We start from the raw sequence: 11,796 nt of genomic DNA, 5'->3' as shown, positions 1-11,796 counted from the left end.
GTACTTGACGCTCAAGTATGTAAACCCTAAGCTCACAGATTCAACGTCTTTTTGGATTAAAATACATAGGTGTATGGTAAAAATACAAAAAGCATGCCAGCAATATTTTTCCAGAATATATGCTAAAGTGTGGCTTATTGAAACATTTCTTCTTTCAGTAATAGCGAAATTTTCAAAGCAAACACAGAGTGTTTCTGCATTCAGAGAAAGAAAAAACTACAAACACTTTCAGGCACCGAAGTTGGAGAGTTAAACGGATTGTGGTTCTCCGAAATCTCCAAGCTCCCCTACCATCTGCAGAAAAAAATGGCTCGTCTCAAAACCTATGAAACCGTCTTGTCAATTAGAGACTAGTCATGGTTGATCCCAAGTTATTCTAAAACAGAACAAAACAGAATAATAAGATGCTTCAGTTACCAAGATTAGGATCCAAAGATAGTCAAGATGGGCATAAACTGCATCTTGTTGCTCAGTTATCATATGTAATCAACACACAAAGCTTTCCCCCTCCAGACATGGATAAGAAGAAACTGATGATGCTTCTCCCTGCCAATCCTGTGTCCGCTACAAACGATTCTGTTAAATATTTGTCACTATGTTATTTGGATGCTGTAAAAAGAAATCGAAAGTCAAGTGATAACTTTATAACTTTCATTTCTTATTATTTATAAATTATTATGACCAAAGGCTTACCCTGCATCCGCTTCTTGCTACTCCCAGTCTCTTCCATCACTATCATCCGGCTATGGAGACACATTCAAGAGTCGGACACCGCATTCTTTTATCCTATTGAAGCAAGAAAACTTGAACTCCACGTTGTCGAAAGCCGATTTAGATAGAACATTTTTAGGCCGGAACATGAAGGAACAAGAAAACAGATGATCCGTCTTACACAACTGCAGTTCTGCTCCATCTTCAAAAAACGAGTCCCTATACGTTCTGCCATTGAAGCCAATTTTTACCTCCAAATATGAAGACGAGTCATTGTCCTCGGTTGGAAAGTCAACCACGACGCAAGCCTTAACTCCCAATAATTCTCGAGAAAGAGTGCTCTGAGGTAAAGTGACAGTTAGGGAATCTCCATAAGCTCGATGTTGGAAATACGTGGGCACTTGTTCACCTGGTAAGGCCACAGGCTTGGTGCACATTCGTATGATGGCTTCTCGCACATCTCTTTCCAATTTGAAGCAGTTCTGCAGGCTAATATATTCACCACGTGAGGGTAACCTGTAGCAATTTGTACCCATCTCATGCCGGAAAAGCTTACGTCGTGGTGTATACTCAATGTTTTCATATAATGATATACCAGAAGGGTAATCTTCCTCACTGGCATCACCAAACGCAAGGATGGCACCTCTACAATCTGTAAAGTCGACGAACTGTAGACCTGTCATGCTGAAAACGTTTGGGGAGATGTATTTCAACTTCTTGCAACAATACATCATTAGTACAATGAGCCTCGAGAAATGCTCAATCCAGGGGGGAACTTCTTCAATGGCAGTGTTTTCTAGATAGAGACATTCGATACCAAGTGAAATCTGAGGAAAACTTGTCAAACTTGAGCAACCACTGAGATCGAGGATTTTAAGAGATGACAATTTGACATCGGTTGGAAGAAGCTCCAGCGTTGTGCATCCTTTCATGTATAACTCCATCAATTTTTGGAGATTCCCAATAGTAGAAGGTAACGTCACCAAACTTTTGCAATTGTTGAGTTTCAAACTCTCCAGATTGGTGGCCTCTGAAAGATCTGGAATCTCTGTCAGGTTTTCACATCCTGACATATCCATCCGCTGAAGATTTCCAAGCGACTGAGATTTTTATTTTAAAGAACAAAAAAAACTTTGTTATGCTTTAATCATTGTCAATGAAATATGTATATATGTATTCTATGTATGTACGAATAAGTCAATAAACCGTGGATCACGATCCATATTGAAAGTTATACTTAATTAGTAATCAGCAAATGCTATATAACATTAGCAATGTAACGTACCAGGACGCCTTCCCATAGCTTCTCAAGCTTTGTGCAACCCATCATATATAAGTGACTTAGTTTAGTTACATTCTGAATCGAAGTAGGAAGTGTCACCAAAGAAGAGCATTCAATAAGAATTAATTTCTCGAGATTTATGGCATTAGAAAGATCTGGAATTTCTTTCAAATTTGTAGAACCATGCAGATTCATCCTCTTGAGCCTTCCAAGTTGCTGACGAAAAAAAAGCAGAGAAAGGATTTATAATACGCAACATTCAAAAAATTATAAAACATCTTAAAAAAAAAAAATGGAATTCGTACCGGAGTTTCTTCCCACAGCTTCTCAAGGTTACTGTTCTCCAATGTGAGTTCAACCAGATACGCAGCCTTAAAACTATTAGGCAAACAATTCAATGGGCAGTTATTCCACCTTAGCAATTTGAGTTTAGGGGGCAAATAATCGAGTCTTTTAGGTAGATCCAATCTGCCCCTAGTCCCCAACTGTAGCCATTTGAGATCGTGATCACCGGTATAACAAATTCGTCCATCTTCATATACACGCATATCCATAGGTATTAGCCATTTGCCTCCTCTTTTTTCTGCCCACAGGCGATGATCAGAAACTATTAGAAACTGGAGACTGCGCACACATTCGAACGCTTGATCATTTATTGAAAATGATTCTGGTGTATATGATGCGTCTAAATATATCCCAAGCACAGTTTGCATCCCCTGCCAAAAAAGATTCACATGAACATCGTAAGTTTCTTCTTTTTCCTGTGTGTGTGCCAAAACTAATGTAAAGTCATAAAATGCTTAAAAAGCTTACCGTATCATCATCGTTATCGACTAGTACATCTCGGATATCCTCAATATCAACCAGAAATCGACGTCTCTCAGGACTATCAGACTCCGCACGAACAATTTCTCTACCCAACTTCTGTAGCAAATTGTGCATCACTACAGTTTCGGGCTGTGTTGTTATACGTATGAGGGACTTTTTAGCCAACATTGTAAGCCTAATGTCAGCATTATCTCTGAGCAAGTCACTGATGAAACGGACTTGGTCACCGTTAAATAAACATGCAATGTGAAGAAACAAGTCTCGCTCTTTTCTATCCAACCTATCGTAGCTGACTCTTAATGTTTTTTCAATTTGCCCATCCAAACCATTTCGGAGCAGAGGAAGCATCATCATCCACTCATCTTTGTCTCTTCCTTTTAAAGACGAACCAAGGACACTGAGACCTAAAGGAAGATTACCGGCAAGCTCGGCCACTTCAACTGCGAGTTCCACAAAACCATCGGGTGGAGAGTCTTGCGCAAAAGCACATCGGCAAAATATCTTAAGAGCAAGAAGTTCAGATGGGAACTCCACCTCATGTATAAGTTCAATCTTATGAGCCTCAAGAATTCGCCTATCTTGAGTGATAACGATAACTCTGCTCCCGGATCCGAACCAACCAGTTTGTCCAACCAAGGTTTTTAGTAGCTCTAGATCATCAACATCATCAAGAACTATGAGAACTTTCTTCTCCTTTAACCTTTCTTTCACCACACCTACCTTCTCTATCTTTAAATCCTTTTCACCTAATATCTTTGACAGAAGTTGTTCTTCCCAATACAACTTCTGGCTATAGTCATCTCTGATGGTTCTCCTACAAGCTTCAAAAGCCCGAAGATGGAATTGGCTAGAGAGTTGACTGTATAAAGCTCTTGCAATTGTAGTCTTACCAATCCCTGAAGTTCCTAAAACCCCAACCACTCTAGCTTCCTCAGATTCCAAACACAACATTGAATACAATTCCTCTAGATGAGCTTCAATCCCCACGAATACGTCAAAATCATCAGATGGTGTCATACTCTTTTTCAAAACATCGTGGGTTACCTTTTCAATCATGGCTGCTTCATTAAGCCTAATAACAATAGGAAACTGTTTCATTAACCAAGCAACGCTAAAAAAAAGGCACAGCTGAGATATTAATAAAAATTGGAATATACCAGTTCCGGAGATCCTCTCCGGCCATACTTGCAACATCGGCTAGAGCTAGCTTCCAACTTTGTATCTCATCCTCTGATTTGCCCTCGCAGGTTTTATGAAAGGCTTTGCCAAATTCACCGGTCTGTTTTCTAACTTCGGAAGGATCAACGTGGAAGAAGATCGGAATCACCATTTGATTTAATTTCGTGTAACACTTGTGAATCTCAACCAATTCATTCAGGCACCAGGTGGATGAAGCATAGTTCTCAGAGAAGACGACGATCGCGATCCTCGATTGTTTTATTGCCGATAAAAGCTCAGGGCCGATTGGGCGGCTCCTCTCGATCTCATCATCTATGAATGTGATTGCTTTGCGCTTGAGCTCCTTGAGAAGATGGCTGAGGAATGAGTCGCGGACATCTTCTCCACGAAAGCTTGGGAAAACGTCGTATCTCCGGCTACCAGAAGAAGAAGAAGCCGCCATCGGAGACGATAGAGAAAAGAAAGACTCAAAGGGAAAGTAAACTGAAGTAATTAGAAATACATAGTGAGAGAGAGAGGAGAAACTTTAGATTCCTTTCTTCCGTTGACGTTGACGAAGACTTATCTTCAAAGGCATAGACAGAAATTTCTGGTTGTCAATTGTAAAATAAAGTAAAGTATAAAAGATCGAATGGGTCCTTGGTGCAAAGATCTGAAGCAAACCTGCACTAGCCAATTCAGCCTAGAACAGTTCCAGAGAATTAGCAAAGGCTATTCTTTCAGGAAAAGCGAAATTCTCAATGAGGCAAACACAGAGATGTAAGAAGTAAGAACAGAGTACTTCTGCCTTGAGCAAAAGTACTAATTACAAACATTTGCAGACCCCGGAGTTGGAGCCATAAACGGTTCTGGTTTTCCAAAATCTCTCCATCACCTGCAGTAAAAAATAGATTGTGTGAATAATTATACAATCGTCTTGTTATTAACATTATAGTCATGGTAAACCCCAAAACAAAACAAAACAGAACTGTGAGTTGTTCCAGTTACCTTATGAAGTTGAGAAGCTGTGGAGATGATGAGGGATCCCCGATGGGTGTTTCTGTATCTTGTAGTTCAGTTATCATGGGATCAACACACAAGGCTTCTTCCTCCATATATGGATACCAAGGAGAAAGGGAAAGAGACAACGATGCTCCATCATCATGAAAGTTGCTAGAAGAAACTGATGACGACATTATCTTCCTTCTAGAAGAAACCCGGGAGGAAGCTTCTCCTTGCCATAACGAAAGCTCCAGATATGTAGCCGTCAATCCTGTGTCGTCTGCTACTATTTGGCCTGGTAGGTTCAAACATTCTTCAGATGTTCCTGATGTAATCTGCATTTATCAATCAAACAATCTATTCTATTAAATAGTTCACCCTATGGTATTGATTTTGGCATAATTTTGATCCAAAAGGCGTACCAGCTTCCGCTTCTTACTTCTCCCAGTCTCTACAGTATTACATTTTTCTCCAGACTGTTGGTTGTACTCTGTTTCAGAGATTCTAGCAGCATCATCTGGAGATGGAGAAACATTCAACAGTCGTACACCGCATCCTTTTATCCTCTCGAGCGACAAGGGACAAGTTTGCGTGCAGCGGTTAGCCCCATATCTGATGAAAGAACAACCATAGTTATGGTGAAAAAACTCAAATTCCAGTCGGTTGTAGTCTAGCTCAGATGGAGGATCATTGATATCTCCTACCAGGAACCCAAACTGGAACATAACCAGATGATCCACCTTACATGAGTCCACGTCAACGTAAAAATGATGTACACTGCTTTTGCCTCTGAAGTACCAGCGCACTCCGATGTTTCCAGAACGATCATTGGGGTCAGTAGGAGGTCCAAACATGATGCAAGCCTTGAATCCCCAATTTTGTTGAGAAAGAGAGCTCTGATGTAAAGAGATATCTAGGGAACTGCCACCAGCTTGATGCGTGAAATATGTTGGCACTTCTCTACCAGGTAAGATGACATAGTTGAAATCTGATTGTATGATGAGTTCCCGCGTATCTTGATCCAAACTGAAGCAATTATGGAGTTCAAGACCACTCATTGGATTGAGGAAGGAGTGAGATACAATCTGGAGCGATTCACAATTCTTTGCACACACTGTTAAGATTGAATACGGCGAGTAAAAGCGTTCGCCACACAGATATATTATTCGAGGATTTAGTTGTACTGTTGCAACCATACTTGCACAACCTAATGCTGTGACTCCTCCACAGTCTGAAAAGTTTACCACCGTAAGACTTCCCAATTTAAAAACGTTTGGAGAAACGTTTTTTAACCTTTTGCAACCACGCATCATTAGAGTAGTGAGCCCACTGAAATTCTCAATCCAAGAAGGAACTTCTTCAATCGAAGTGTAGTCTAGATAGAGCAGTGAAATGCTTGTCGAAATCTGAGGAAAACTTCTCAGCTGTGAGCATCCACTGAGATCGAGGTGATAGAGAGATACCAAGTTAACATCATTTGGAAGAACCTCGAGCCCAGTGCATCCTTTCATGTTCAGCTTCTTCAGTATGTTGAGATTCCTAATTGACGAAGGAAGAATCACCAAACTTTTGCATGCGGTTAGATCCAAATACTCGAGATTGGTGGCCTTAGAAAGATTTGGGATTTCTTTCAGGTTTTCACTTCTTGACAAATCCATCTTCCTGAGATTTCTAAGCGACTGAAACAGAAATAAAACATACTGTTATCAATTAGCCAATTTTGGTGTTAACTGATTTTGTAAGGCAATTATGTTAAGGTCATTGGACTTGCCATAGTATAAGGCTTTACTAAAAAAATATACTCTTAACTAAGTCTACTGATCAAGCAAATCATATAGCAAAATAATATTAACAAAGATTTGACGAGAAACTTTACCTGAACTCCTTCCCACAACTCCACAAGCTTGCTACCTGGCATTGTGAGTTCAACGAGATATTCTGGGTGAAAAGTAGAAGGCATATATTTCATTGGACAGTCACTCCAAACAAGTTCAGTGAGCCCACAAATTTCACCAATAAAGAAACAGTCTTGGTCCTCTTCTATGGCAGCTCCATCTAGAAAGAGCCTTGATATGTTCCTTGAAATCCGAGGAAAACTTCTCAACCTTTTGCAGCCACTGAGGTTAAGATAATCGAGAGATACCAAGTTGACATCAGTAGGAAAAAACTCGAGTCTTGTACATCCACTCATGCGCAACACCTTGAGTTTTCTGAGATTCCCAATGGAGGAACGGAAAAAAACCAAACTTTTGCAGTCGTTGACTTCCAATCTCTCAAGATTAATGGCCTCTGAAAGATCTGGTACTTCTTTCAGGTTTTCACTTCCTGACAAATCCATATACACGAGATTTCTAAGCGACTGAAAACAGAAATGAGAAAACAATGCATTAATTGAAATTTGAGGTGAAGAAAAGTGACAAACTTGAATACACAGCCTAATAATGAAAATTTAGAGAAAAATACCTGGACTCCTTCCCATAGCCTCTCAAGTTTGCTATCTCTCATTGTGAATTCAACGAGATATTCTGGATGAAAGTTAGAAGGCATACATCTCATGGGACAACCACTCCAATCAAGGTTAGTGATCCCAGAGATATTTACAATGCTGACAGAATCTTCTTCTTCTATTGCAGTTCCATCAAGAATGAGCCCCGAGATGTTTCTTGAAATCCCAGGAAAACTTCTCAACCTTAAGCATCCACTGAGATTGAGGTAATCAAAAGATCCCAAGATGACGTCATTTGGAAGAGTCTCGAGTTTTATGCATCCCTCCATGGTCACTTTCCTAAGTTTAATGAGGTTTCGAATAGAGGAGGAAGGAAGTGTAACCAAAGATGCACATCCCCAAAGATTCAGTTTCTCGAGATTTATGGCCTTTGAAAGATTTGGAATATCTTTCAACTTCCTAGACCCGTCCAATCTTAGCTTCTTGAGATTTCGAAGTGGCTGTAAACAAAATACGGCAAAACTATAAAACTTCTTCGATATTCATTAGCAAAACTATAAAACTAAATGTGGAACATTAAAATAAAGTTCTGCAATGTAAAGCTCAGTAAAATTGGGTGAGGGTAACGTTCTACAATGTAAAGCTAAGTATTATTGGTTGAGGGTGAGAAACAAAACATGAAAATACCTGGATTCCTTCCCACAGCTTCTCAAGCTTGCTATTCTCCATTGTTAGTTTAACCAAAAACTCTGTCCTAAAGTTAGAAGGTATACACTTCAATGGATATTCGTCCCAATGTAGCAATCTGAGTTTACGGGGCAAATAAACAAGGCCTCGAGGTAAATCCAATATGCCTTCACTAGTCTCCCGCGACCACTCCTTGTAAATTTTTATAAATTGGAGATTGCGCATTCCTTTGAAAGAATGTTCACTTATAACCAATGGCTCATTGATTTCTGATGTGTTAAAATATATGCCTAACACATTTTCTGTACCCTGAAAAAAAAACCCACAAAAGAAAGACAATATCATAAGAAACATTCTATGAATTTTTCATATAGAGTTAAACATGTCAATCGTATGCAGAAGAACTCACAGTGTTTTCGGTAAATACATCAATAATATCCTTAGGATCCACCAAGAATCGACGTTTTCCAGGATTGTGAATAGACTCTGAACGAACAATTTCTTTACCCAACTTCTGTAGCAAGTTGTGCATCTGTACTGTTTTATGTGGTGGTGTTATACGTATTAGGGACTTGTCAGCCAGCATTTTAAGCCCAACGTTAACACTATCTCCAAGCAAGTTTTTGATATAATTGACTTTGTGACCATTGAATAAACACGCAATGTAAAGGAATAAGTCTTGATCTTTGCCATCTAACTCATCATAGCTAATTCTTAATGTTTTCTCTATTTTACCATCTAGACCATTTTGGAGCCTAGGCAGCATCTCCATCCACTCCTCCTTATCCTTCCCTCTTAAAGAAGAACCTAAGACCGTCAGACCTAAAGGAAGATTTCCGGCAAGGACTGCAACTTCACCAGCTAGCTTCATGAAATCACTAGGAGGAGAGTTTTCCCCAAAAGCAGATCGACAAAACATTTTCAGAGCCAGATCTTTAGATGGGAACTCCACCTCATAAATAAGGTCAATACTGTGAGCCTTGAGAAGCTGCTTATCTTTAGTGATCACAATGATTCTGCTCCCTAATCCAAACCATCCAGTTTGTCCCACCAAGGTCTTTAGCATCTCAAGATCATCCACATCGTCAAGAACAATAAGAACTTTCTTGTTCTTTAGCCTTTGTTCTACCGCACCTAAATGCAAAATCTTGATGTTCTTTTGACATAACATTTCTGATAAAAACCGTTCTTCCCAGCACAGCTTCATGCCATAGTCGTTTCGGTTGGTTCTTTTATAAGCTACGAAAGCGCGATAGTTGAATTGAGTAGAGAGCTGACTGAAAAGAGCTCTTGAAATGGTAGTCTTACCAATCCCCGAAGGTCCGACAATCCCAACCATTCTAGCTTCTTCAGATTCCAAGCACAACAATGAATTCAATCTATCTAAATGAGCTTCAACACCAACAAAATCACCAAAATCACTCGATGGTGGTGTTATGAGCTTATTGGAAACATCATTGGCAATTGTTTCAATCATGTTTGCTTCATCACACCTAAAAATCAACAAGGAACACTCTACAATCGCAGTCTTAAGCTTAATCAAACAAAATTTTGAAAGAAAAAACAAAATACCAGTTTCGAGAATCTTCTCCAGCCATATTAGCCACATCTGCGAGAGCTCTTATCCACATTTGTATCTCATCATCTGTTTTGCCCTTACATGTCTCTTCAAAGACCTTTCCGAATTCACCACTCTGTTTTCTAACTTCGGAAGGATCAACGTTGTAAAAAATTGGAATCACCATTTGATCCAATTCCTTTGAACAGTGGCGGATCTCAACCAATTCATTCAAGCACCAGGTGGAAGCAGCATATTTCTTAGAGAAGACGACGATTGAGATCCTCGATTCTCTAATCGCCGATAAAAGCTCAGGGGCGATTGGGCGGCTTCTCTTGATCCCATGGTCGATGAATGTATTGACTGATTTGCGGTCGAGCTCCTTGAGAAGATGGCTGAGGAATGATTTGCGGACATCTTCGCCGCTGAAGCTTGGGAAAACGTCGTATCTCTGACTGCGAGAAGAAGAAGCCATAGAGAAGAGATACTAAAATTCAAATTCTCAATAGAAATCGTTCTCAACATTGAGGTAAATCAGAAATATGGAAAAGGAGATAAAAAGAGAAACTTCGTAAAAGTGTGACTCGGAGAAGACTTAGCTGTGTAGGCATATTGTATTTTTTCGTCAGTAATATCAGAGCGCACGGCTGGAATGCCACTTATTGAAAAAATGCCACTGTCTTATTACGTTACTAGTATTATGACCCGCGCATACGTACAGTAATATATATTGTAATTATAAAAGATGAAAAATAAGATATTATTGAAGAAAGATTACAGATATTGATCAATGCTAGTTTAGATGTATCGAAATTATATATGAACAGAAAAAAAAAATCAAATATATATATATATATAGATCAAATTAATAAAAATATTTTGTTTAGAAAACTCATTAATTCATTTTCTAGAAATAATATCTGGTTTTCAGAAACAAACAAAAATTAAGAAAATTACTAAAAAATCACAAATAATAACAGAATATACTAACTGGATTTTGTCTTAAATTTTAAAAGAGTAATGCATTTAATTACATATCACCTACATATGTAAATCGAAACAAAAATATTTGGTTGCCAAACTATAAAAGCTTAAGGAAGTTGTTGCTAACCTTTTCTTCCACGACATGTGTAGTTCTCTATTCTTTTTTGTGTAGAAAGATTTCTCGAGCACTTGTTGCTCCTTACTCTTTCCTAAATGCATTTAGGATTATATTTTAACTATTAAATTTAATAATAAAAAAGGTTTCATGGCATTTTAAACCTGTACACACCAAAAAAGAGACTGTTAGTCACGATTCACCAAAAGTGTGAGATTTTATATAAAGATTGAGAAATCAATTTGAAGATAAACATAATCTGTCAGTACTTTTCACCTTCATACTTGAAAGAAAGAAATTATGATAGGATGCTCTTTTGACGGATAAGAAATTTGTAGAAAACTATAAACTGCATTTATGATTTAAGAAAAGAAAAAAAAATGCGTAAGAGCAAGAAATGAAGAGCAAACAGTTCATCGTCATTTATATTAATAGAGAGAGATATTAAACAGTTTCAAAAATATTGGAATCATGATGAGAAAATTTTGGGATTTTTTAATTAGCATTTTGTTTTTTCACTAAAAGGTAATTTTAAACCACCCACGTTTCATTTTAAAAAATAATAAATGGCTATTGTGAAAATCCTTTATCCTATAAAGCACAAGTCACTTGCCAATCATATACTGCCACATAGATTTTTATTTTCTAATTTAAACCACATAATAATTTTAAATAAAACCTAAGAGGCTAAGATCGTGCAAAAAAAAAACAAATCTGATAATTAACAAAATTTTAAATGTTATTATTAAATATTAACTATTAGTAGGAAAACAATTTTTTCTTCTCTAATGCGAAACTTTCTGTGTATGAGAGAAAAACTGTAAAACTAGATTCCTAAAATTTCTCACACTAATACCACCACGATTAGGGATAAATCATGGCACAATCAATAACTGATTCATCTTTTATTTAACTCCAATTTAATTCAACTTCCGACATAGTAAACAATTGACACAATTTTTGATTTTTAGAGACCACGTTTCTACTATTTGTGTGTCATATATATCTTCTTCTCCCTCCGAAGG

The 11,796-nt window shown here is 38.1% G+C and overlaps 2 protein-coding genes across 14 annotated transcripts; both read right to left on the bottom strand.

The window, feature by feature from the left end:
* Positions 1 to 37: 37 nt before the first annotated feature.
* LOC109125093 (protein SUPPRESSOR OF npr1-1, CONSTITUTIVE 1-like) lies at positions 38 to 4,806 on the bottom strand. 10 transcript variants are annotated; one of them, XM_087478416.1, is made up of 9 exons: positions 4,664 to 4,806; positions 4,503 to 4,565; positions 3,979 to 4,416; positions 2,807 to 3,893; positions 2,299 to 2,709; positions 1,997 to 2,209; positions 694 to 1,811; positions 418 to 576; positions 38 to 294 (listed from the first exon to the last, which is right to left on the bottom strand). In XM_087478416.1, the coding sequence occupies exons 3-7, from the start codon at positions 4,149 to 4,151 to the stop codon at positions 744 to 746; spliced, it is 2,952 nt and encodes a 983-aa protein (XP_087334542.1). In that variant the 5' UTR covers positions 4,152 to 4,416; positions 4,503 to 4,565; positions 4,664 to 4,806; the 3' UTR covers positions 38 to 294; positions 418 to 576; positions 694 to 743. The 10 variants fall into 10 exon arrangements, with proteins under 10 accessions (XP_087334542.1, XP_087334543.1, XP_087334540.1 ...); XM_087478417.1 differs by having other exon boundaries at positions 418 to 555; XM_087478414.1 differs by lacking the exon at positions 4,664 to 4,806 and having other exon boundaries at positions 38 to 323; positions 418 to 609; positions 3,979 to 4,582.
* LOC104718662 (disease resistance protein RPP4) lies at positions 4,579 to 10,385 on the bottom strand. 4 transcript variants are annotated; one of them, XR_015574512.1, is made up of 9 exons: positions 9,687 to 10,363; positions 8,524 to 9,607; positions 8,115 to 8,423; positions 7,445 to 7,927; positions 6,858 to 7,340; positions 5,686 to 6,660; positions 5,404 to 5,593; positions 4,988 to 5,316; positions 4,579 to 4,874 (listed from the first exon to the last, which is right to left on the bottom strand). XR_015574512.1 is itself a non-coding variant. In XM_087478407.1 (8 exons), exons 1-8 carry the CDS (start codon positions 10,145 to 10,147, stop codon positions 4,871 to 4,873), a joined length of 4,410 nt encoding a protein of 1,469 aa, XP_087334533.1. In that variant the 5' UTR covers positions 10,148 to 10,385; the 3' UTR covers positions 4,579 to 4,870. The 4 variants fall into 4 exon arrangements, 2 of the variants coding, with proteins under 2 accessions (XP_087334533.1, XP_010434749.2); XR_015574513.1 differs by having other exon boundaries at positions 6,858 to 7,306; positions 9,687 to 10,329; XM_087478407.1 differs by having other exon boundaries at positions 5,404 to 6,660; positions 9,687 to 10,385.
* Positions 10,386 to 11,796: the final 1,411 nt, after the last annotated feature.

The sequence above is a fragment of the Camelina sativa genome, chromosome 12, assembly GCF_030686135.1.
Source record: "Camelina sativa cultivar CO46 ecotype springtype chromosome 12, ASM3068613v1".
Classification (NCBI taxonomy): Eukaryota; Viridiplantae; Streptophyta; class Magnoliopsida; order Brassicales; family Brassicaceae; genus Camelina; species Camelina sativa.
This window is presented reverse-complemented; position numbering and strand designations above follow the sequence as displayed.